We start from the raw sequence: 23,414 nt of genomic DNA, 5'->3' as shown, positions 1-23,414 counted from the left end.
AAAAGCACTAAATTCCTTAACTTGATATATCTGATTTTCTTTAATTAACAATAATCTTTTGATGTTCAGACTACCTGCCCTTTGTTGCAAAACTTCTATATAACCGGGCTCCCCCTCTTTGCCTCCTCGGAGCAGCTTCTCAGAGCTATCTGAAATGCTGTCTCTTGGGGTGCAGTCTTTACTTTGACCCAAATAAAACTGAACTTGCAACTCTCACGTTGTGCATCTTTTTTAAGCCAGTATCTTGCCTGATGTACGGCAAGAGCCTCCTAATTGATCTCCTTGCTCCAAACCCTTGTCCTCCTCCCCACAACATCCCACAGCACAGGAGCTGGAGTGATCCTTTTAGACCTAAGTAGGACATGTTACACCTCTACTCAACACCCGCCAATGGCTCATCATGTCACTCAGAGTAAAAGTCAAAGTCCCTATAATGGCCAACACCTTCTGGCCCTGCCCCCTCTCCTACTGCTCACCCTTTTGCTATTTCTACTCCAGCCACATTCACCTCCTCCAACAAACCAGGACTGGGCCACCCTTACCTAGCTGCAACTCTACCCAGACATCCACTCAGCTCCTTCAACTCTTTGCTCAAATGTCATCTTCTCGCTGATACTGCAACCTGCTTCGAGCACCCCTCCACACTCCTGGTCCCCTTTGTTCTGCTCTACTTTTCCCCTACAGCACTTCTTACCTTCCAACATATTAGATAATGCACTTACATTATGTATATGGTTTATTGTCCACCACATCTACTAGGGTGAAACTACACAAAGGCAAAGATCTTTGCTTTGTTCACTGACATCCTAAGTTACTAGAACAGGCAGCATGGGATACGTATTTGCAGACAACTGAATAAATAACTTAATTACCAGTTTGGATGTGGGGGGCAGATCGAGAGGGAGATGGTGAGTGTGATGCCTACGTTTCTGGAGCTGGGGTTGCGGTGGAGGACTAGGGACACTGAATTTTTTTTAAAGCAGGAGAGAGCCCAGCTGAAGACCTCATATGGGAGTCATCAGCAACAGGGCAGGGGTATTGAAACCACAGGAGCAGAGAGGATCATGCAGGGAAAGGAGACAGAAGTGGCCAATGTGGACAGCATTTAAATAAAAGGAAGGGGACAGAGACATAGCTGGGGGGAAAAGCAGAGGCATGTGGGGTCACAGAAGCTCAGGGAGGAGACTTTTAAGGAGAGAGAGGTTGAGTCAGGCAAGAACTGAAAGCTGGCTACTGGACGCAGTCACTAGAAAGTCATAGACAGCCTTATGGGGGAGCCAACTCAGTGACAGGTTACAAGCTAAACTGGTCAGGCCAATTCAGGTCAACAGGTGGTGGTAAAGGTAACTGAGGTTAACGGTACACGAATATAGGGTCAGAGAGATCTGGTGCCAATCCCAGGACTTGTTAAATTTCTGAACCTCAACTGGTCCCACGTAAAATGAGGATAGCACCACCCAGCTTATTAACTTTAGTGACTGATGATTAAATTAGATGATGGAGGAAAACGCAAGGCACAAAGTGGGTGCATTAGCTCCATTCTGTCAACGAGCCGACTGGGTTGGCTGCGAAGCAGACATAGACAGACATAGACAGCCAAGACCAGGGGGAGCTGCGCCTACGGCCCAGGAATGAATGATATAAGGACAGCAAAGCTGTAGGCTTGTGGAGGGGTGCGGGCATGCGACGTTGAAATCCATCCCTTTGCACAGAACACTCCCATCCCAAGATTAGCCGGAATGAAAGGTCTGCCTTCTCCTCAGTCCCAGGCACAGCTCCCTCTCAGAGTGCAACAAACGTCCCCTGGGGCAGACTCGGAACACCCGTCCACGGATTGCGCCTTTTCTACTCTCGGCCCACCCGGGTTGGACCCAGCCCTAGGCAACGCTACCTTCCGCCCCTAGCAACCGCTCACCTGCTTTTCTCTTTCGATAGGCCAGCGATTTTCCTTTCTTTTTCTTACTGGTCCGCGTAACTCTATTTCGAGCAATCAGTAGCAGCCACGGGGACCCAACTCACTCCCACACAACTTGGGGGTGATCTAGGAGGAAACATATGTTTCTTTCCTGAATCCAGTTCTCTTAGAAAGCATCTGATTTGTCAAACTGTTGTGAATCCCCCTGGAATGAGTCTCTAAGACACTTTATTTCTCTTAGGCCTGTAATGTCTGTTCCTTGCATACTCACCCCTCCAAATGGTACGGCCCGCACAATGCCCCCTCCCCCCCATCCAGCCGCTTTGAGAGTCCTCCGCTAGGTTGAGTCCACTCAGAGGTGGAGACGATACCATCTGTGACTAATAAATAGGGAGTCTGTAATCCTCTCCGGATTGCCTATTCCGTTTAGACCACCTCTCCCATCTGTCGCTAGAACCGTGAGCACGAACCCCAGTTGCGTGGTGGGACTGGTGTTCCCGGCACCGCGCGGAACGCGCTGCGCGGGCAAGGGAAAGCGGCACTTGGTACGATCCATTCCCCGCCCCGCCCCGCCGGAAGTGAGGTGTCTCACTCCCGAAGTTCCGGCTCGCAGTGGGTGGGGAGTGTTGTTAATCGGAGTCGCCTCCGCAGTCGCGGGGTTTGAGCGGGCTCGCGGTGCTGGGCACCTGGTGAGTGGGCCGGGGCCGGGGTCGGGCCCGGGTTGGGGTTGGAGTCGGGACCTCGATCTTTCCCCTTCAGGTCTCCGGGGTCGGCGCGCCCCCTCAGCCCCGTCGCCCGCTTTCGGCCTGTCATCTGGCCGTAGACAGGCTCCCGCGCGGCCGCTCTCAGAGTCTCGGCCCCGTCTGCGACGCTCGCAGCTCCTGGCGTTTACAGGTGCGCGACCGTGGAGGCGACCCGGGTCCCTCTCCGTCCCGCCCCTGCATCCTGACGGTCGGCCGTTTCTCCGGTGCCCCGACTTGACACTGCCCCGGGGGTTGGGGAGCGCCAGGGTTCCAACCTGACGTACCCCGCCCGCTCCCGCGGGGCGCGCGTCGGAGCTGCCCACCCTGGCGGAGCTGTCACCGGCGCTGTCGCCTGCCCGGCTGCGCCCCCCAGCGCCTTGGCTTCTCCCGGTCCAGGCCGCACGTTCCCGCTGCGGGAGATTTCTGCTTTTGCATCCCACTCCATCACCGTCACTTTAGGGACACTGGGAGCAGTTCCCTCCTCCTCCGACTTTGCTGCCTTTCCTCATTCTTCCCTGGAGGCGGCGGTCTGGCAGGCGGCGTGGAAAGAGCCCTAGATCTGAAACAAGACTAACCCAGGCTGCTGGCCTTGCGTCAGTGTGATCACTTAACCCCTTTGAGGCTCAGTCTTCTAATTTGTAAAATGGGGGAGTATATGCTATTCTTGATGCGATGATGGTGAGGACGAAGTGAGGTTTCCTTTGCTTTCTCCTGTTTATTAGCACTGCGTCTCAGGCGCTGTGCTAGGTGTGCACAGTATTGGGCATCACACCGTTCTTTCCCCCCGCAGGTCCCTAGGCCAGGGCAATGTTCCGCACCGCCGTGATGATGGCGGCCAGCCTGGCGCTGACCGGGGCCGTGGTGGCTCATGCCTACTACCTCAAGCACCAGTTCTACCCCACCGTGGTGTACTTGACCAAGTCTAGCCCCAGCATGGCAGTGAGTTCAGGGCTCAGGGAGGGAGGAACTCCCTGGGAGGGAAGGAGGAGTCTGTTTGAGACAGGGGTGGGGCTAAAGGTCAGGTAAGTGGGAGACAAGTGAAGTAGCTGCCAGGCCTAACTTTGAACAAATTGTGATGGGGATGTGGAGAGGCTCCTGAGTGATGAGCCCCGGACAGAGCAAAGCAGAAAGTGACCTCAAACCATAGCCTCCCCTCACTCCTAGGTCCTGTACATCCAGGCCTTCGTCCTTGTCTTCCTCTTGGGCAAGGTGATGGGCAAGGTGTTCTTCGGACAGCTGAGGGCAGCAGAGATGGAGGTGAGATGTTCATGGCTCCAAAGGTGAGGGGCAGGGAGCTGGGCAAGCAGAGTGTCTGAGTTCCACATCATTCCTTGCCCAACCTGCAGCATCTCCTGGAACGTTCCTGGTATGCTGTCACTGAGACTTGTCTGGCCTTCACTGTTTTTCGGGATGACTTTAGCCCCCGCTTTGTGGCACTCTTCACTCTCCTTCTCTTCCTCAAGTGTTTTCACTGGCTGGCTGAGGACCGTGTGGACTTTGTGAGTTGGGTCGGGGGGTTCTCTGGAGCAGACAGAGGGCTGGCTTGTGGAGTGATGGCTGGGTTGGGGACATGGAGTGAGCCCCAGCCTTCCTGACGGGCCCCCTCTCTCCTCTGCCTCAGATGGAACGCAGCCCCAATATCTCCTGGCTCTTTCACTGCCGCATTGTGTGTGAGTGAGACCCATGGGAGCGGAGAGGAGGGAGCTGGAGGGAGAAGAGGCACCATGAAGGACTGGAACATGAAAAGTCACTAACCATGGACCTGTACCGTAGAGCACAGGCTGCCCTCGGCCCTCAGCTGTACAGGAAAGATAATTTAGGAAGTTAATTTGCATCATCTCTGCCTGTTCCACTCCAGGGCTTCTCAACTGCCTAGCCCCTTAGCTCTTTGCCTCCTCACCTGGAGCTTGGGCCACCCCTAGGCAGAACTGGAGTTCCCAGGGGGCCGGGTTCAGTGGAGTGTACCCACCTGACTAGATGGCTAGGGCCGTGGTGGGCTTGAGGGTGGGAGCTGTCTTAGAGCAGGAAGTGGCTGTCAGGCCCTGGGCTGACCCCACCAACCTCCCATTTGGGGGGTCCCCACAGCCCTTATGTTCCTCCTGGGTATCCTGGACTTCCTCTTCGTCAGCCATGCCTATCACAGCATCCTGACCCGTGGGGCCTCTGTGCAGCTGGTGTTTGGCTTTGAGGTAAAACTGGCTTGGGAGGTTGGGAGGACAAGCCCAAGGTGGCACTGTTGTGCCCTGACAAACCTTTATCGAGCACCTGCTCTGTGGCCAGCCCGTGTGGGCCACCAAGGAGCAGCCATCAGTCAGTCCCAGCCCCTGCCCTCTACGCACTCCTAGGAGAGCGGGGACGGCGCAGAAAGGCGCGTGTGGAGGAGGAGCCCTGACCTGGCGCTCAGGGAAGGCTTCCTGGAAGTTGATGCCAGAGGAGCTGGCTGTCGATGGACAGAAGGAATTAGCTTGATGGACAGCTGGGGAGGTGTGTCCCCAGCAGAGGAAGAACGTGTCCAGTGACAACAGTTCACATCTGTTGAGTGCTTACTGTATGCCGGGCCCTGTGCTGAGCACTTGACCTGCATCTCTTTCAATCAGCAAAACAACGTTGTTATAAAGGAACAGTTAATTCTGTCATTTACAGACAAGCAAACTGAGGTTCAGAGAGGTCTACGAGTTGCTGAAAGTCACACTAGCTAGTGAGTGGAGAAGCTAGGAGGACCCCGGCTGTGTCCAAGCCTGTACTTGTACCGTGGCCCTCCGCTGTGCACAGGCCTGGGGACAGCGGTTTGGCTGGAGCCCGGGGCCTGTGTTCATATGTCCACCCCCCCACCCCCAGTATGCCATCCTGATGACTATGGTGCTCACCATCTTCATCAAGTACGTGCTGCACTCTGTGGACCTCCAGAGCGAGAATCCCTGGGACAATAAGGCCGTGTACATGCTCTACACGGAGCTGTTTACAGGTGAGACAGGCCTGGACCTCCCCTGACCTGCACCAGTGTCCCCAGCCCTGCCTACCAGGCCCTGTGACCTGCCACTCTCTGCACCCCTTGCCCCCAGGCTTTATCAAGGTTCTGCTGTACATGGCTTTCATGACCATCATGATCAAGGTGCACACTTTCCCTCTCTTTGCCATCCGGCCTATGTACCTGGCCATGAGGTGAGCCTAGCCCTGCCCTGCCACAGCTCTGACCCCTCCCCTCCGTCTCCCTCCTTCTACTGAAACTGTCTTTTCAGGCAGTTCAAGAAAGCTGTGACAGATGCCATCATGTCTCGCCGAGCTATCCGCAACATGAACACACTGTAAGTGGGCGTGTCCTAGCTGCTCGCCCAGGCTGTGCCCCAGGTGCCCCTGCCTCCAGCTCTGGTCTTGACGTGTCCTTGGTCTGTCCTAACCAGGTATCCAGACGCCACCCCAGAGGAACTCCAGGCGATGGACAACGTCTGCATCATCTGCCGAGAAGAGATGGTGACTGGTGCCAAGAGACTGCCCTGCAACCACATTTTCCACACCAGGTGGAGATGCCCTGAGCAGCCTGCACATGAGGGAGCGGCTTTGGAAGGCAGACCCCGAGGCACCTGCTAACTGTTGCCTGGTCTTGACCCCCAGCTGCTTGCGCTCCTGGTTCCAGCGGCAGCAGACCTGCCCCACCTGCCGTATGGATGTCCTTCGGGCGTCGCTGCCGACCCAGTCACCACCTCCCCCTGAGCCTGCGGATCAGGGGCCACCACCTGCCCCCCACCCCCCACCACTCCTGCCCCAGCCCCCCAACTGTGAGTGGCACTCATCTGGCCATCCAGCACACTGCTGGGTTCTCGCCCCAGACTGGGAGTGGGAAATGCGGAGGTGAATCAGAGTCCCTGCCCTCGAAGCTCAGTCTGGGGCCGGGGGGCTGGTCACGGGAAGAGACGCAGATGATTGCCGTCATGTCTGATCCGTGCTGGGCTCAGAGAGGGCCTGTGGGAGCAGAGGACAGAGCCCCAATACCTGGTCCCTTGCCTGCGATTTGGCTCTATCTCAGTTTGGACCTTTTCTCACCACCCCGTCCTCTCTCTGCAGTCGCCCAGGGCCTCCTGCCTCCCTTCCCTCCAGGCATGTTCCCGCTGTGGCCCCCCATGGGCCCCTTTCCTCCTGTCCCACCTCCCCCCAGCTCTGGAGACGCTGTGGCCCCTCCGTCCACCAGTGCAGGTGAGTCTTTTGGGTAGCACGCCAGCCAGGGCGGTGGAAGGAAGGGAAGCAGAGGCCCCTCAGCACGGACTAGCTTCCTGTTCTTGCTCTTTCGCAGCCCTTTCTCGGCCCAGTGGAGCAGCCACAACCACAGCTGGTTCTGCTGCCTCTGCCCCAGCACCTGGCTCGGCCTCCACCCCTGACGCTGGCCCTGCCCCAGGCTTCCCCTTCCCTCCCCCGTGGATGGGCATGCCGCTGCCTCCACCTTTTGGTAAGCTGGGCCGCTCGTGGGGTTGTTTTGGGAGGTGTGGGGGTGTCAGGCCCAGGCAGCCCAGGCTGAGCCTCTCTCTCTCTCTCTCCAGCCTTCCCCCCGATGCCTGTGCCTCCTGCCGGCTTTGCTGGGCTGACCCCAGAGGAGCTGCGGGCTCTGGAAGGCCACGAGCGGCAGCACCTGGAGGCCCGGCTACAGAGCCTGCGCAACATCCACACGCTGCTGGATGCCGCCATGCTGCAGATCAACCAGTACCTCACCGTGCTCGCCTCCCTCGGGTATGCCTACACGGGGGCCAGGGTGGGCAGCAGGGGTGTGGGGCTGCCGAGAGAAGGCCCCCAGCAGTGGTTCTGGGCCTTTTTCTCCCCTGCCACCCTGTGATACGTGTCGATTCGGGCATTCTATCTGTAGGCACACCCAAGGTGTCTGGGTTCTTGGTTCCTTTTTATCTTCCCACTGCAGAAGGCCTGTCTGGATCTGAGGACGAGTGGTGTTTATCAGAGAGCTATCCTTGAATCTTGTCCTCGTATATAATTCCCAGTACTTTAATCAGGTATACTCTCTTGACACAGGGCGACACTTTGACTGGGAATCACTGCCCCTGATCTGAGACAGCAAATACAAAGTCGCTTGGAGCCAGCTTGGCCCGAATTCAAGTCCTGATCTTATTACTCACTTGCTCTGTGACCTCCATTACCTTATTTGAATAGAGTTCTAATTCCTATTTGCAGGGGACATAGACAAAGTGCTGGCACCCAGCAATGTCGGTACAGACTTGGAGGGGAGCTTGAGTCTGAGACTTGCGTGCTTTGTGTTATTCAGTGCACTGTCTTAGCTGGTACTCTAGAAGGTGCCTGGCATCTCAGAGTGGCAACCCTGCAGTGTAACAGTGAACAAGGCCAACGGTCCCTGCCTGCAGGTGGTTTACAATCAATCTGTGGTATAGAATTCCAAGAATCAGTCAACATGTGTTCAGTCGTGTCTGCGTCACTGGGGCTGCGAGGCACATCGGTGCTGGAGTGCACCCCGCAAGGCTCACGGAGGGCAGAATCTCTCGAGTCGTGCCAGGATGCCAAGGCCCTCCTCTTGTCCCTTCTCTTCCTAGGCCCCCCCGGCCTGCCACCTCAGCCAACCCCACTGAGGAGACTGCCCCTACAGCTGTCGCTGCTGCCTTCTCCACCAGCACCCCCAGCTCTGAGGCCACCACCCCATCCCTGGGAGCCTCCCCACCAGCCCCTGAACCTGAAAAGCCTTCAGGTAGTTGCAGTCAGCCTACAGTGGGGTGGGGCAGGGGACTTCTCTGGGTTCCGCTTCTGGACCTCTCTGTCCCCAGCTCCTGAGTCAGCGGGCACCGAGGAGCTGCCTGAGGATGGGGAGCCTGACGCAGCAGAGCTCCGCCGCCGTCGCCTGCAGAAGTTGGAGTCCCCTGTTGCCCACTGACACTGCCCCAGTCCTGGCCCCTGACCCCACTCTTGAGCAGTCCGCGCTGGAACACGTCCTGCCACCAAGTGGCAGCTCCCTCTCTGTCTGCACCAGGGAGTAGTAACCCCCAGCTCTGACACAGAGGAGGTGGCATCTGACCAAGTGGAAAGAGGCCTGAGGCCCCAGTTGACTCCAGCCCTTACAGTCCCGGGCAGCCATGGGGATCTTGGGTCAGTTCCAGCCTTCCTCTCCAACCCTTCAGCCCTGTGTTCTGCTGGGGCCACGAAGACAGAAAGGTGCAGTGTCTGAGAAGCCCTCTGACCCACCCAGTCCCTTTCTGGGAGAAGGGGAGCCCCTCCGAGCCCCCCTTGTGTGTGGAGTCACGCTGCAGTGCCGAACAGTATTAGCTCCTGTTCCCAAGTGTGGACTCAAGGGGCTGGAGGTAGGCCAGGAACTTGCTCCCGGGCCCACCCACGAAGACTGGTACTGATGTCCTTTTCTTACCCGAACTCCCCAGGAGTCCTTTGTGGTGGTGGCTGTGCCCCTTGTGCCCTGTGGCATTTCCATGTCTTACTGGCAACCACACAGCTCAGGGAAAGGAGTGTCTGGGGTGGAGAAGCAGGCCGGCAGCACTGAAGGGCCCTGCTCTGCCCCTCCCCCCCAGGCCCTTTTCTCCCTGCAGTTTGTCTGAGGTGAGACTGTCCCTGGTCTCACCCAGCAGCCACTGTGCAACCTCAGTCTAGGCTGAGGGCTCTTGTGTCTGCTTCTGAACCACTGCAAGCCCCAGAACCTACAGAAGGCAACTTCTTAACTTACAGAATTTTTCTTGAGTTTAGAAGAATTGGAATGAATTCCTTGCTATTGTCTTTTGGCTTAAATTTTGTCTTTGAATTTGAATGCTTGACCCCAGGAAAGGGGAGCAGGAGTGCCAAGCTCCCTGTCTTTCCAGTTTAGAAAAGGCTCTGGGCCAGGTGGGGACGACAGGAGCCAAGGCATTGCCTGCCCCTGTCTTTTGCCCCTCAGTGTTGTGTTACAGGAGTTGCTGGAGACAGTTTCAGATGATTATTTAATTTGTAAATATTGTACAAATTTTAATAGCTTAAATTGTATATACAGCCAAATAAAAACTTGCATTAATGACTGGTGGAACTGGTGTGATAGGATCAGTGTGCCATGCTCCTTTTTCTTAACTCAGGCCGTAGACTCGAGAGTGGCCTGGAATCTCCAGGAGTGAGGGTTTTCTTGCACAAGCCAGCACTGTTCTTGGGCACAATGTTGAATATTAGGTTAGAAAGATATACCCATTTTACATATGAAGAAACCGAACCCCAGAAAGGTTAAGTACCCTGTCTTAGGTCAGAGCAAGTAGGGGAGCCAGGCTCTGAACCCTGTCTTAAGCCAGCTTGCTGCTGAGATGGGGTGGGAACTCTGGCTTTTGGCCCTTGTGACTCCCAAGGATGGGGCAGGTGTGAAGGTTCCTTGGCCGGGGTGGGATGGGATGGCAGGGACAAAAGGTCAGCATCTTCCTGCCTGCAAACCCCCTGTCCAGCCTTGATACTAGGTCAGCAACCTGGGAAGGATGGCCCTGTGCTGGGCTGCTAGGAGCTCTCAAGGAGCCCCTTGTGGGCAGACCAGCTAAAGCTAATCACTTAATTTGCTGGAGCTGGAAACCCAGTCAGACCCAACTCTTAATATGGAATGGAATAGAGGTAACTGGCCTTTTTGCCTCTCCATGGGTAAAAGGAATGAGCCAAGGAGCTGACGTGCACTACGGTTGGAACTGAAGACCTCCAGGACCCACGTCTGAGTCGTGTTGTGTTCTCTGTAGCCTCTACCAAGTCAGGTATGACCTAGAGCAAGGGCTCAGGGATTTTTCTGCCGCAGTGAGAGTCTGTGGGCCAAGGAAGGAATGTGCCCAATGGGTCTGCCCTGTGCTACCCTCCCGTAAACTGGGCTGGGCTACTGCTTCCAACAGAGGGGCAGTCAATCACCTCTACAGCTTGAATAGCTGAGTCCAAGGAGCTCCAATGAAGGGAAAGCAGGAACACGCCAAAGTGGGGGGGCGGAGGAATTAATGCTCCCCCCTAGCTTGGCCGTTCCTGGTGGGTCTCCAATATTAGACAGCCCTCCCCCCGTGCTGGCACCTATACAGTCCCATTTCCTCCTTTATGCAAACAAGGCCTGCTCCAAGGCCCTCAGCCCTGGTTTCTGTGCCCCTTTCCCCTAGCTGCCTCAACAGCCACTCCCCTCCTCCTGAGATCCCCGGCACTCCAGTCGCAGTGGGACGCTGGTCGTGCAGGCGGCTCAGCTGGGCTTCAGAAGCCCTTCTCCAGAAGCCAGGCTTTGAGCTGCTGATCAAAGTAGCCCTTGACCCGAAGGGTACCTGTCACCTCATTGACCTGGGTGATAGGTGTCTTCCCCAGCAGCGGGCTCAGAAAATCTTCCACATCCTTCTGCAGTGCCTGGGGGAAGATGATGAATCAGGCCTGGTAAGACCTTTCCCTCTAGAGGGTTCCCATCCCTTCAGCCCTGAAAGGTCAGAACCGGACCCTGACCCACCCACCCACTTACCCAAATGTCCCCCTCCACCTTCCGGATCACAGTCATCTGACGGTTTCCATGCGTGATGTCCTTGTAGACTGGGATGTTGTGCATACGAGAGCGTCGCACAAAGTAGGGCAGGTTGGGTGGGGGGTCTATGACAGAGAGGGACAGTGATAAGTCAAATGTTCCCAGACTTCATCTCACCTCAGCCAAGGCCTTTCTCCTCAGAGTGTGCAGGGGGTCAGTGAACCTAACGGCAAAGCCACCTCCAGACTTCAGATCAGGAGACCTGCTCTTTCCCTAAGTTTAGAGCCAGGACCAGCTTGTTCGCCCTGGTACCTCAAGGCCCAGCACAGGCCTGGCACCAGAAGGTGCTCAAGAAGAAACGAGGTCAGGACTATGCCTCCCGGGATCTTTGAGTCCCCCTCTGGAGCCAATCCTTGCCCTTCTCCACTGGGTAGGGGAGGCTAAAATCAATCTCTGGCACAAAGGGATGGGGGTTTATAAGAACTGAACACCTACCACAGGCTGGGCTCTGCATGACATGCTTTATGTGCTGAGCGGATGATCTCTATTTTGCTGCAGCTGAGGTTGGGAGAAGCTAAGTGACTAACTCAACCATACTGGCAATAGACAGCAAAGCCAAATTTGGACCCAGAACTGCCCACCTCCCAAGCTGTGTTCTCAATTGTGGCCGGGGGTGGAGGTGGGGGTCCAAATTCTTGGGTCTTCTCTCTATGCTTCTCTATGCTTCACTTTTCCCACATGGGAAGCCCTCACCCCAGTAGTGTGGATGGATGGGTACTAGCCAAACAGGTCTCCGATCCTGGGCCCTTTGTTGAACGTAAGATAGGTGCTAGCTCTGAGAGATCCCAACACAAGTCCTGAACCCTCTGGGGAGTACAGAGCCTCAGCCAGGGCAGATAGATCTCTGGGTAGGGGGATGTTTCCCTGCAGCCTTCAAGCCATCCCCATCACCCAGCTCACCTCTGGGGGGCTGCCAGCCACTAGAAGTGGGATAATGTTCATGCTTTGGGGGCTTTGGGATGCTGGTGGGGGGTAACAGGCGCTCCACAAAACGGTATTCATCCACAGACTCCACGAAGCTGGGGTAATCAGGAGGCCCCTGGGTCTGGCTCCGAGGGGGGGAAAAAAAATCTCTCCATCAGCCTACCCAGCCCCCACGCCCCACCCACCACCCCAGAATAGGGAGAACTTCAGTTAAGTAGAAAAAGGAAACATGACAATCAGAGAGAATAGGATAAATATAAAAGGCTGGAGGTAGGAAAGCACCAGACTTCAGTTTGCTAGAGTGCAGGGTACAAGTGGGTCTGAAAAAGAAGTTCAGGAACTCGGAAGGGCCTGCCTCTCTCAGGATTTTTGTGGGACTCAAATGAGAAGTGTGTGTATACATCTGAAAAGCTGGGTAACCGTAAGTGTGACCAATACGGCATTCTTCAGTATTTTAAAGTTTCCTGTGAAGATTCTACTGAAATATTCTAGTTCTGGGTTAGGCTCTTTCAGCAATCGTGAAAATTTCCCACTCACACTCATCCGATGTGACCCTCCCTCACCTGGAATATTTCGGCCTCATATGGACACCACCAGGCACTAAGTGCTTACAACTTAATTCGACAAGTCAGGTATTTTATTACCCCCCGGTGTACATCCAAGAAAGATTAAGACATTAGCAAACAATCTACCTAAGGTCACATTCCGGATTCTGTCCTCCTATACTTCTCCCAACAGATACCCTGGACTCCTGATAGGCCCCAGGGTTACAATGAGAATGAGAAGATGAAGTGGCCTATATATCGTGAGTCCTAGGTTCTCAGAAGTGTCGCCAACGATCTGGGGCCAATTCCCACACTCTGGTACGGTTTCCCCTTCAAAAAAATAGGCAGCGAGAGTCTATGTGCAGCACCTCCCAGTTCCAACTAACTCAAGTTGTCCTCCAATCATATTTCAAGCCCCACACTCCGAAACGCTCTCCAAGCCCTGCCACCTTCCCTGTCAATCTTTTATCTGAGCTCCAGAAAAGTGCCCCCTAGATAGGGACGCGGTTTTTAGACTACAAGAAATACGGTGAGCCTCCACCCAGCCCTCTGCCCCCAGCTTCAGGGTCAGCGCTCTCACCAGTAGCCGCAGCCCGCAGCCCGGCGGGACACCGGTCCTCCAGCCTCGCTGCACAGCCCGAAACATGGTGGCTGCCATCTTGAACTCCCCCGTACACTCGCTTTCTGCGCGCGCAACCAACCTGGTCCCGCCCCTTCCGGCTCGCCCGGCGCCCACCCACCCCGGGACCGAGAGAACGCCTGCGCAAAGCACAAAGAGGCGGAGCCAGGCGGCCTAGGGCGGTACAAAAGTCAGAGGCCTTGGCGGTCGCTCAGCAGTGACGTGACACGCAGCAGGCGACGAGGCCGTACCCGCCCTAGCTCCTTCCTCTTTCTCGACTCCATCTTCGCGGTAGCGGCAGCGGTATCCGCGGTTCAGGTAAGGTTTGTGCCACGGATGGATCCGAAGGGCTCGCAGGTTGGCCGCGAGGTTAGAGGACGCGGGAAAAACGGGGGAAGAAGGGCTGCTCTTGGGGCCAGGCCAGTCCCCGTCCGACCTCCCTGGCAGGCCCGGCCTTACCCACGTGAGACCCCGAGACCACCTACTTTTCGGCGCCGTCGTCCCCGGCCTGCCACCCATTTTCTGACCCTCCTCTCGCCCAGAGTATTTCTTCTCTTAAAAGCACCCCCCCTTTTTTTTTTCAGTCGCCAACATGCAGCTCTTTGTCCGCGCCCAGGAGCTACACACTCTCGAGGTGACCGTCCAGGAGACGGTCGCCCAGATCAAGGTAAGGCTCCGTGGTGCTCCCTGGGGTCTTTTGTGTTTTTCATCCTCGCCCGCCACGGGAACGCTGAGTCTCGTTTTTCCCTGTAGGCTCATGTAGCCTCGTTGGAGGGCATCGCTCCAGAAGATCAAGTCCTCCTTATGGCAGGCACGCCCCTAGAGGATGAGGCTACCCTGGGCCAGTGTGGGGTGGAGGCTCTGAGCACTCTGGAAGTAGCCGGCCGCATGCTTGGAGGTGAGTTGGGGAGGTCTGTGTTTTGAACTGCTTTGTAAGCTCATGGGTGTAGGGTGTGTGCTCAGTCCAGGGTGGTTCTTCCTGTTTACATCTCTCAGAACGAACTTTCTGAGAGGTCCATGGGAGACTGACCCAGAGTGTCATTCTATTTCAGTCACTTACTAGATAAGACCCTTGTCTGTGTCCTAATTTACTCACTAAAATCAGGAGGTCGGGCCAGATCTCCAAAGTGCTTTTTAGGCCTTAAGGTCAGTAGTTGGAAAATTCTGAAGTGACACCCCAGAATGTACCAGACTAGACATTCTTAGATTTCAAGTCTTTGTGACTTTGTTTTCATTCCCTGTTTGTGCCCATCTTGCCTTTAAACTTGAGTTGAGGGAGAAAGGGTTCTGCTGGGTGGGGCCTTCTTGTTCTAACTGCTTGCTGTCCTCCTTTCCTATCACAGGTAAAGTCCATGGTTCCCTGGCCCGAGCCGGGAAAGTAAGAGGTCAGACACCGAAGGTAAGTGAGAGTATTAGTGGTGTTGTTTGGACTTTGTTGTCTTGTGGCACAGCTAAGCCAAAACCCTTGGCCCTTGCCCTGTTTGCTTTCTCCCTTCCTGGCGATGAACCTGAGGGAAGGCATGGAAGAGGCACCCCAGGTTTGATCATCCCTCCCTTTTCCCAGGTGGCCAAACAAGAGAAAAAGAAGAAGAAGACGGGCCGGGCCAAGAGGCGTATGCAGTACAACCGGCGCTTTGTCAATGTTGTGCCTACCTTTGGCAAGAAGAAGGGCCCCAATGCCAACTCTTAAGTGTGTTGTCATCTTGGCTTTCTCTAATAAAGTCACTTACCCAATCATCTCATTGTTTCATCTTCATGTGCAGAGCCTCAGGGAGAGATGTGGCTTCTCAGGCTGGTGGTATGAAGAACAGTGAGGCCTCATTTTGGTGTTCTTGGCGGTGTCAAGAGTCAGCAGCTTGGCAGGGATGTGTGGGTGGAGGTGGATGAGTGGTAAACTACAAAAAAAAAAAAAAGCTTCCTATGAAAATTGGTAACCATAAATGCCAGCCCTTCAGATGGAGAGTTGAGGAAAATTCCAATCCCAATGCTAAATAACTTGATAATTAACTTCCAAATACTTTCTTTTTTTGGTCTTTTTCTTTTAAACAGAAGATAGCAGGAACCATCGTTGTGGGAGAGATTTTATAGGGGCAGCAATGGAGAGGAGATTGATCGAGTAGAAGATGTATCAGGGAACACCAGTGTGGCATTTCCCTGCACTTGGAACCAGCTGTGGCTTTAGTAGAATCCAGACCAGGAATCTGGTCTGCCCCAGCTTCAGAAAGTATTGCCTGATTACATTAGTACTGCAGTGATCTTATTTGTTCTGATTACCTGATGGGCCTTGCTAACCTAATCACAGGTGAGGTGGCTCAGTTGATTGTTTCAGTGTTCCCAGAATTGGAGTTCTCTGGGGCTGATTCAAGTTTCCTCCTAGCAACACATGCATACCCATTCATTCATTCTGCTAAGCTTTTTGAACCTGCTGGTTCTTGGAATACAGCATACTACGGGGTAAAGACCTTGGGCTCTAGACTTGGACTGCCTTGAGTTTGGATCCCTGTTCCATTTATTCACTGGCTGGCTGACTCTTTTTGGGCTGTGCCATACAGCATGTGAAATCTTAGTTCCCCCACTAGGGATCGACCCCGGGGCCCCAGCAGTGAAAGCGCCGAGTCCTAACCACTGGACTACCAGGGAAGTCCATTGACATCATCTCTTGCGAGTTGCTTTGAGGATTTTATGGGAAGTGCTTATATCAGCACCTGCCCTCTAGAAAGTGCACAAATATATTGGCTATTTTTGAGTTCTACAGTGAGCTTCCTAGAAAGACATTGGCCCCCATCCCTTTTAGGAGTTTAGATTCTTGTGCGGAAAGCAAGGAAACTAGTTACAAGTGTTAATGATCTCAAAGTAAGCAGGGTGCTGTAATAAAAGGGAGTGTGACAGGTAGATAACTGTCCTAGGGGAGGTCTCTGACGATGGGATGTGTGTGAGACCTGAAACAGGAGCTGATCAAGTGGTGAGACGGTGAGAGTTCCAGCTAAGAGACCTGTGTGCAAAGGTGAGTGGCAGATCCTGCAGGGTCTTGTCAGATGTGGAGAGGAGTTTGGTTTGAGTCCAAGTGCAGGTCAGGGTTTTAAGCAAGGGCCTGATGTGATCTGGTGATCTAGTATTTTCTCTGGCTGACTTTTCTGGAGGGCTGGCAAGAAAAAAGGAAACCAGTTAAGCTGGTGTCATCCAGTTGAGCAGGTAGCTTAGACCACCAGTGGTGAAGGGGATGCAAAACTGAGCAGGCTCTTCAAATCCATCCAGGCCGCGGTAGGGAAACAGATGACCCAAACTGAGATGGAGACAAGGTATTTCGAAGGCAGAGCTGACTAGAGGTGGGGCTGGGTATGAGTGAGGCGAGGGACCAAAGAACCAGAGCTTACTTTTAGGGGTGCCATGGATCAAGTCTTCACGGCGCTTGGCACAGTTTGTGAGTCGTCGCCTGCACTCTACCACAAACTGTAAGGCCCATTAGGGCAGGAGCCTCATCTCATTTTGCTCTTCAGTGTGTTTTCGCTGCCTAGTGTGAAGTTTGCGCTTTAAAGTTGGATGAGGAAGTCGAGCAAGAGCTCAAATATTTGTTAACGCTTCTTCTTAAGAGGGAAATGCCCCCAACACACCCAGTCTAGGCACCCCGCCTTGGCCTTCTTCCACTCTCCCCTTTGTCTGTGTCCCCTAGTAGAATGGATGCCCCTTCAGCGCAGGGACGCCTCATCTCCCATGGGTTTAGCACAATTAGTGGCCCAGAGTAGATTAAGTTTAGCAAAGATTGGGTTTTGCCGCAGCGCTTTATAGTGCCCAAAAGGTAACCACTAGGGGGCGAGCTGGTACCGGCGAAGCGTCCGCCGGAAGCACTTTCCCCACGCTCCCACCGCGCAGGGCCGAGCTCCGCCGAAGCCGGGGCTGAGCTCGTACCTTCCCACGGGTTACGGCGCATAGCCCAAGCGCGGCTCAAGAGATGGGTGCGGCTTGGCTTCCGAGTGTGGGCGGAAACTGACGAGAATCCTCGAAGAGCTTTGACTAAGCACTCCGTCGGCCCCGCAAAGAGGCGGAAGTAACCGAGAAGCGCCGGAAGATTGTGATCTACTGCCCTTGTGCGTTCCCTTGTGCGTTCCCGTGTGGTGTGCGGCGCCAGTTGCCATGGAGCCGGCCGGGCCTTGTGGTTTCTGCCCCACCCGGGAGGCCCAGCCAGCGCGCTACACCTGCCCTCGCTGTAACGTGCCCTACTGCTCGCTGCGCTGCTACCGGGCGCATGGCACCTGCGCCGAAGACTTCTACCGTGACCAGGTGCTGGGAGAGCTGCGCGGCCGCAGCGCCTCTCCCAGCCGCCTGGCCAGCGCCCTACTGCGGCTGCGTCAGCAACGTGAGACCGAGGACGAGACCGAGGACGAGACCGAGGACGCAGGCCTCAGGCCTGGTCCGGCGCCCGGCGGCCTCTCAGGACTCTGGGAGCGGCTGGCACCGGCCGAGAAGGCGGCCTTCGAGCGGCTGCTGAGCCGAGGCGAGGCCGGGCGGCTGCTGCCCCCGTGGCGGCCATGGTGGTGGGTTCGCGGCGCCGGGCCGCGGCTTCTGGAGGAGCTGGGTGATGCCCCGGGCTGTGACGCCGAGGAGCTGGAGCCCTCCCCTGCGAGGACGCCACCGGAACCCGAGAAGGATGAGCCTGCGGCTGCCGAGCCAATTCTCGGAGACGTCCCCGGGGCCTGCCCTCCCGCCGTGCCCACCCTCATCCCCACGCTGGCCAGCCTGAGCAGGGGCCGGGCGTCGCCGCTCGTGCGCTTCCAGCTGCCCAACGTGCTGTTCGCCTACGCACACACTCTTGCCCTGTATCACGGCGGCGACGAGGCTCTGCTCTCTGAGTTCTGTGCCACGCTGCTCAGCGTTTCTGGAGTCCTGGGCGCCCAGCAAGTCTTCACCTCTACCGAGGAGGCCCTGCAGGCCGCAGCCCACGTGCTGGAAGCAGGCGAGCATCCCCCCGGACCCCTGGGCACACGGGGTGCCATGCGCGAGGCCGCCCTCATCCTGCTGGGTGAGGGCCCGGCCAACCAGAAAGGCTACGCGTTGGCAGCACTGGGGGACCTGACACAGACCCTGGGCCGAGCCCGGAAACGAGCTGTGGCCCCTGAGGAACGAGATTGCCTCTACCGGGCCCGAAAGAAGTGCCAGTTCCTGCTGTCTTGGACCAACGAAAATGAGGAGGCCCTCACACCCCTGGCTCTAGACTGCGCCAGGGCCCACCGAGCCCACACTGTGGCAGCCGTGGAGGTGGCAGCCCTCACTGGGGAGCTGAAGCAGCTCTGGGGAGGCCCCCTGCCACCTGCCCGGAGGACTCTCATTGAGGAGCTCCTTGACTGAACTGGACACTCTGTCATTAATAAAGCTGTGACTGGTCTGCCCTGTCGCCAGTGCCCATTTCTCAGTGCCAGCTGTTGTGCCTCCCACCCCCAGACGCTTGTGGCCACAGACCCCCTGGCAGCTTCTCCCTGATCGGGGCTGACCCAGCCCGTTTTTAAGCAACCTGGCCCCAGAAAGGGAGAGAAGCAGCACCAGGCATTCCAGATGTTTATCCAAGGAGGAAGAGCAGCCCCTCCACTCCATTTTGTCTTCGTTTTCCCTTTTTGCTCCAACCACCTATCAGGCTGTTCACCCCTGCCTGTCGGAGCTCAGAGCAGGGTAGGGTGCAGGCCCTTGAGTGCCAGGTGAGTCCAGGCTCCTGGTGCTGGGTGTGCTGGCAGGTGGGTGGGCACGTGGCCCGACCTGGGACACGTGGAGCTGCTTCAGTAGATGTAGGGCACGATTCGGTAGGGCACACGCCGGCAGTATGCGTGCCAGGCCAGGCCATACTTCCGCAGACACTGCTGCTCATCCCGGGCCTCACGGTGTACCAACAGCGCAGTGAAGTAAAGGAGGTAGAAGTAGGGCAACAGGTGGGACACCCCTGTGGGGAAGGGGGTCTCCGTGACCACTCAGCCAGCCCCCCAGTTCACAAAGGTTTCCACAGCTGATGGCTCACGGGGCCCTCAGGGCTCCATGGTGAAAGGTCCCAAGGTCTGCAGGGAGTGCTGGCGTGCTAGGCTGTCACAGAGGTCTGGCCCAGCCACACCCTGAGTCCATCCCCAGCTCCCTGACTACTCCCTCCACTGGGGTGCAGCCCTGTTCTCCATTCCACACCCAGACTGGGCATCCTGTGCTCACCACTCCACCTCTGCCCCTCACACACTTAACGGCCCCTGCCGTGCGCCAGCCCAAACCACTCACCGCAGGGCAAGGACCAGGCCAGAGCCATGATGAGGTCTCCAAGGTAGTTGGGATGGCGGACCATACCCCACCACCCAGACACCAGCAGCCGTCGCCCTGTGGCTGTAGAGATGGTCTCAAGGTCTGCGGAAAGACGTAGTGGGATGGGGGACCCCCCTGGAAGTCCAGCTGCCCAACTTCACTTCATGGCACCCCAGAAACCCAGCTCACCAGCCACTCTGGGATCAGAAGGATTCTTCCGGAAGGTGTTTTTCTGAGAATTGGCTCCACGGAAGATGTAGTAACCAACAGCTGGGAGAAAGTGTGAGCAGGCAGTCAGGGGCCTTCTCTCTGACCCTGACCAACTACCCACAGCCTGGACTCAGTCTGCCAGGAGAGCCAGGACCCAGCCCTTGGCTTTAAAGAAGGGTGTGAGGCTTAGCACCTACCTAGTGGGTGCTGAATAAATAGTGAACGAATGAAAGGGGGAGGGAGAGTGCTGCCCCTTCCTGACTGACCATTGATGAGGCAGATGACCGAGGCCAGGGGCAACCCCAGGGGCTCTGGGTGGTACAGCAGGAACTGGGCCTGCAGGCTGTAGGTGAAGGGTACCCAGACGAGGTCCCCAAAGGCCAGCATGAAGCCAAACCCGTCATGTATGATGTCCATGGTGGTGAGGACCGCCTCCTGCAGGGACAGGACCCAGACACACTGGCTCAGTCCCCACGAGGTCCTCTCGTGGGAGGCACCCTCTCCCTCCCTAGCCCAGTCCTGCCTCACCTCGTGCCAAAGGGCATCACCCACATATAGTAGCTGGAAGCCATTGACCAGCCACATGGCCAGTGAGGGACTCCCCCGAAGTTCTGCTTCCTGCATCAGCAAGGCCAGGTTGATGAGGACCTGGGGGTTACACAGAGGGTGAGACAGGGCAGTCTGTTCCCAGTCTGTCTCCACAGAGGTGGCAGCGCCTGGAAAGGCAGTGGCCAGCCTGTCCCCTTCTCTCAGCTGTCCGTCACTAACCCTCCAGGCCTTTGTTGAGTGGCTCCGGCCCCTGTACCCAGGGGCAGAGAGACCGCACTGGACCACCTCCGGCCTGTTTTCTCTTGCCGTGTCCTGCAGTGTTCCCTTTGGGAGAGCGCTGTAGGGAGCGACTGCATACTTCAGGCTTGAGAGTTAAAACAGACCTGGTTTTGAATCTCAGCTTTGCCACCTGTGCAAGCTCTCTAAAGCGTATTTTCCCCACCTCCATGTAGAAAAGGGAGATAATCATGGACCATAATGTGTGTGAAGCACTAAGCACCTAGTAAGTGCTCGATAATGATTAGCTGGCAGCCAGCCTGTACTGAGCACCCCCATTCTGGTAGCACTGGGCTTGAGGCTGCCAATCAGGTTACCACCTCTAATCCTCAAAGTAATCTTGGGAGGAAGCTCTTACTTTATCCCATTTCATACATGAGGAAATAGCCTTGAAGACCAGATCTGTGACGGGCGCCCAGCACTCCTCCCGTCTCTGGATGAGGTAGTTTCCAAGGTGACAGGGACCTTGCCCAAGAAACCCTTCAGGAAATCTTGACCAGTCCAGTATGGGTGATTATAACCAAAAAAACACAGTTGGCCTGTTTTCAAGGCTACCAGTGACAGACAGGTTGCTAAACCCAGTGACCAGTTTGAAGTTCTGCACCGCTTTGGCCAGCAAGCAGCACAGGATCACTCTCTTCTCGAAATAGATTTTGTGCTTGACGGCTTTAGTTAAAATTGCACCTGCTGCCCCAACTCCCTCGCTGCTCTTTCTCCGTAGCACTTAGCATCCCCTGACATGCGATACCTATTTTACTTATTTTTTGTCTGTCTTTCCCCACTAGAATGCAGGCTTCATGAAGACAGAGATTTTTTTTCTTTCTTTCCTGTAACTTTTCTTTCTTTTGTCTCCCAGTACCTAGAGCAGTGCTTGGGCACATGATGGACTCAACAAATTATTTGTGGAATGAATGATTAATGATTTATGTCAGCACAATATTGACCCTGCCCTGCCCAGGCACTGCTCACCCATCCCACCCCTCCTCCTGGCTGGAAGCCCACTTAGCCATGCCCAGCATACCCAGCCGATGAGGCCAGGCCGCAGTTCGCAGAAATATTTGAAGTCAAAGGAACAGATGCGCGGGTTGAGCTCCCGTCCCAGGAAAAAGTCGTAAATGGGATTGCCTGGAGAATAATGGAGGGTGAGGTGCACGCAAGCACCCCCATCTGCCTCCATCTACACCCTACTGGGACTCCTCTCACCTGAGTTCCCCCCGGGTGCCAGGGCAGAGGCAGGGGCTACCAGAGCCTTCAGATAGAGAAGGAGGCTGAAGATGAAGGCGATGAGGGTGGCCGCAAAGGCCAAGGGCAGGAGCATTTCCGGGAGCGCGCTCAGGGGCAGCCCGGCTAACACTCCCAGGCCCACCAACAGGGCTGTCAGCACCAGGGCCTGGAAGCCTGAACCACAGCACACAGTGAGACCTGGGGATTGTGCCCCTCCCCCTCCCCCCACCCCCAAATACACACACACACACACACACACACACACACACACACACACACACACACACACACACAGCCTAAAGCCCAGGGAGGTCGCAGACCTTGTCCCGAGCCATTAGTCAGACACTTTAGCTTTCGGAGGGTCACCCCAGCCACTTCTCTGGTGCATAGAGTGGCAGCAATGCTGGGAGTGGAGGGAGGAGGGGTGTGGAGGGAGCCAGTGGAACCCCCTACGTCCTGGGCGTAAAAGAGGCACAAAATAGAAATTGGGGTCGCGGGCTCATCTCCACAGACCTCCCCACCGGGCCTGGGGCTCCAACCCCATCCCCACAACTCCGCGCAAGGACCCAGCCCCCAAGCACCGTTAATGGGGTAGCTCAGTCGACTCTTGTCCTTCAGTTCCTGCCCCTCGGCCACCTGTGGGCACAAAAGGGCGCTAACGGTTGAGGCTGTCTTTCTTCTCGCCGAGCCCCCTCTCTCCGCCCGCCTCCCCCGCGCGTCCGCGAGCCGAGTCCGCACCTTGCGCGCCGGCAAGAGGTAGAGCGCTGCCTGCAGGCCGAGCCAGGTGAGACACAGCAACAGCGCCCAAGGGCTCCACAGCTCCTCGAGTTCCGGCAGGTAAGGGGGTGGGCCCAGGAGGCGCGCCGGGCCCGAGCGGGCTACCAGTAGTAGGTGGAACATGGTGGCGGGGAGCAGCAGCAGCAGTGCCGCAGCGCCTGGGGAAGGGGGCAGCCGCGTCGGGGGTCCACTCTCCAACTCTCCCGGACCCCCACAGGCGCCCTGTCATAGCCAGGGCCCCGTCAGCATTCCCATCGCCGCCTTCCACACCCCGCTCTCAGCGCTCGGCCTCCTTCTCTGACTGCTGTCTTGGTCCCCTCGAGGGTCCTGCTCGCGTTCCCCCTAGTCCGCCCGGTCCTCCATGCCACAGATCCCCTGCTCTGCAGCCGCCAGAACTGGTTCCTCCTCAGCCCCCTCTCCAGACGCTTCCCCGCACACTCCTAGATCCTCTGACTCCCGATACCCCTCAAAGCCTTTCATCCTCAGACCCTGCCCCCATCCCCGCTCATAGCTCAACCCTCCAGTTCTCCCTCACATAGCTCTGGCCCCAAATACCCGCTCTCTCTGCCCCATTACCCAGGGGTCCTCCGAATTCCAGCTCAGCCCGGGAGCCCTGAGGGACCATGGTATCCTCCGCTCCGCCGGGGGTTGGGGGCTCTCAAAAATCCGTCAAGAAAACACAGCCCACCCCATCCCCCAGGAGATGGGCTCGGAGACGCGGAGGACCCAGCCCAGCTGGGCTTGCACCTGTCTCTGCACGGAGCACAGACAGCGACCGCTTTTGTCCCGAGGTCTTTAAATGGACCCGCCCCCAGCCCATCCTGGGCCCAGCAGGTCAGCCAATCGTCTCTGAGGGGCGAGACCAACAGGA

The 23,414-nt window shown here is 56.4% G+C and overlaps 5 protein-coding genes across 8 annotated transcripts; 3 read left to right on the top strand and 2 right to left on the bottom strand.

Moving 5' to 3' along the window:
- Positions 1-2,527: 2,527 nt before the first annotated feature.
- Positions 2,528-8,629, top strand: SYVN1 (synoviolin 1). The gene is made up of 16 exons (XM_082844954.1): positions 2,528-2,604; positions 3,449-3,597; positions 3,823-3,915; positions 4,005-4,157; positions 4,280-4,328; positions 4,744-4,847; positions 5,497-5,623; positions 5,721-5,820; positions 5,898-5,963; positions 6,060-6,176; positions 6,271-6,434; positions 6,721-6,849; positions 6,947-7,099; positions 7,191-7,377; positions 8,205-8,356; positions 8,433-8,629. The coding sequence occupies exons 2-16, from the start codon at positions 3,466-3,468 to the stop codon at positions 8,537-8,539; spliced, it is 1,833 nt and encodes a 610-aa protein (XP_082701080.1). The 5' UTR covers positions 2,528-2,604; positions 3,449-3,465; the 3' UTR covers positions 8,540-8,629.
- Positions 8,630-8,658: 29 nt separating this feature from the next.
- MRPL49 (mitochondrial ribosomal protein L49) lies at positions 8,659-13,287 on the bottom strand. The gene is made up of 4 exons (XM_082844955.1): positions 13,202-13,287; positions 12,053-12,197; positions 11,093-11,217; positions 8,659-10,983 (listed from the first exon to the last, which is right to left on the bottom strand). Exons 1-4 carry the CDS (start codon positions 13,277-13,279, stop codon positions 10,837-10,839), a joined length of 495 nt encoding a protein of 164 aa, XP_082701081.1. The 5' UTR covers positions 13,280-13,287; the 3' UTR covers positions 8,659-10,836.
- Positions 13,288-13,458: 171 nt separating this feature from the next.
- FAU (FAU ubiquitin like and ribosomal protein S30 fusion) lies at positions 13,459-14,977 on the top strand. The gene is made up of 5 exons (XM_082843833.1): positions 13,459-13,558; positions 13,825-13,907; positions 13,994-14,138; positions 14,584-14,639; positions 14,805-14,977. The coding sequence occupies exons 2-5, from the start codon at positions 13,833-13,835 to the stop codon at positions 14,928-14,930; spliced, it is 402 nt and encodes a 133-aa protein (XP_082699959.1). The 5' UTR covers positions 13,459-13,558; positions 13,825-13,832; the 3' UTR covers positions 14,931-14,977.
- Positions 14,978-17,295: 2,318 nt separating this feature from the next.
- ZNHIT2 (zinc finger HIT-type containing 2) lies at positions 17,296-18,691 on the top strand. Its single transcript, XM_082844336.1, has one exon. The coding sequence runs from the start codon at positions 17,372-17,374 to the stop codon at positions 18,581-18,583; it is 1,212 nt and encodes a 403-aa protein (XP_082700462.1). The 5' UTR covers positions 17,296-17,371; the 3' UTR covers positions 18,584-18,691.
- Positions 18,692-18,777: 86 nt separating this feature from the next.
- Positions 18,778-23,307, bottom strand: TM7SF2 (transmembrane 7 superfamily member 2). 4 transcript variants are annotated; one of them, XM_082844334.1, is made up of 10 exons: positions 23,120-23,307; positions 22,505-22,765; positions 22,348-22,402; positions 21,746-21,940; positions 21,564-21,667; positions 20,246-20,365; positions 19,984-20,152; positions 19,697-19,777; positions 19,487-19,609; positions 18,778-19,166 (listed from the first exon to the last, which is right to left on the bottom strand). In XM_082844334.1, the coding sequence occupies exons 2-10, from the start codon at positions 22,664-22,666 to the stop codon at positions 19,006-19,008; spliced, it is 1,170 nt and encodes a 389-aa protein (XP_082700460.1). In that variant the 5' UTR covers positions 22,667-22,765; positions 23,120-23,307; the 3' UTR covers positions 18,778-19,005. The 4 variants fall into 4 exon arrangements, with proteins under 4 accessions (XP_082700460.1, XP_082700458.1, XP_082700459.1 ...); XM_082844332.1 differs by having other exon boundaries at positions 22,505-22,701; XM_082844333.1 differs by having other exon boundaries at positions 19,487-19,588; positions 22,505-22,701.
- Positions 23,308-23,414: the final 107 nt, after the last annotated feature.

The sequence above is a fragment of the Leucopleurus acutus genome (assembly GCF_964270905.1).
Source record: "Leucopleurus acutus genome assembly, chromosome: 8".
NCBI classification, from domain to species: domain Eukaryota; kingdom Metazoa; phylum Chordata; class Mammalia; order Artiodactyla; family Delphinidae; genus Leucopleurus; species Leucopleurus acutus.
Note: the sequence above shows the minus strand (reverse complement) of the source record. Positions and strands in the feature narration are given on the sequence as shown.

What these genes read in the sequence shown, in the direction of transcription:
- SYVN1 (XM_082844954.1), top strand. Translation starts at nt 3,466, where the DNA reads ATGTTCCGCACCGCCGTGATGATGGCGGCCAGCCTGGCGCTGACCGGG. An exon ending in AGCTGGTGTTTGGCTTTGAG is followed by an intron (nt 4,848 to 5,496) that starts GTAAAACTGGCT and finishes CCCCACCCCCAG; the next exon opens with TATGCCATCCTGATGACTAT. An exon ending in CCCTCCGTCCACCAGTGCAG is followed by an intron (nt 6,850 to 6,946) that starts GTGAGTCTTTTG and finishes GCTCTTTCGCAG; the next exon opens with CCCTTTCTCGGCCCAGTGGA.
- MRPL49 (XM_082844955.1), bottom strand. Translation starts at nt 13,279, where the DNA reads ATGGCAGCCACCATGTTTCGGGCTGTGCAGCGAGGCTGGAGGACCGGT. An exon ending in GCTGCGGGCTGCGGCTACTG is followed by an intron (nt 12,198 to 13,201) that starts GTGAGAGCGCTG and finishes CCTCGGAGCCAG; the next exon opens with ACCCAGGGGCCTCCTGATTA. An exon ending in TGGCTGGCAGCCCCCCAGAG is followed by an intron (nt 11,218 to 12,052) that starts GTGAGCTGGGTG and finishes TCTCTGTCATAG; the next exon opens with ACCCCCCACCCAACCTGCCC.
- FAU (XM_082843833.1), top strand. Translation starts at nt 13,833, where the DNA reads ATGCAGCTCTTTGTCCGCGCCCAGGAGCTACACACTCTCGAGGTGACC. An exon ending in AGCCGGCCGCATGCTTGGAG is followed by an intron (nt 14,139 to 14,583) that starts GTGAGTTGGGGA and finishes TTCCTATCACAG; the next exon opens with GTAAAGTCCATGGTTCCCTG. An exon ending in TAAGAGGTCAGACACCGAAG is followed by an intron (nt 14,640 to 14,804) that starts GTAAGTGAGAGT and finishes CCCTTTTCCCAG; the next exon opens with GTGGCCAAACAAGAGAAAAA.
- ZNHIT2 (XM_082844336.1), top strand. Translation starts at nt 17,372, where the DNA reads ATGGAGCCGGCCGGGCCTTGTGGTTTCTGCCCCACCCGGGAGGCCCAG.
- TM7SF2 (XM_082844332.1), bottom strand. Translation starts at nt 23,168, where the DNA reads ATGGTCCCTCAGGGCTCCCGGGCTGAGCTGGAATTCGGAGGACCCCTG. An exon ending in GGCCTGGCCTCATCGGCTGG is followed by an intron (nt 20,366 to 21,563) that starts GTATGCTGGGCA and finishes TGTAACCCCCAG; the next exon opens with GTCCTCATCAACCTGGCCTT. An exon ending in GTGATGCCCTTTGGCACGAG is followed by an intron (nt 20,153 to 20,245) that starts GTGAGGCAGGAC and finishes CTGTCCCTGCAG; the next exon opens with GAGGCGGTCCTCACCACCAT.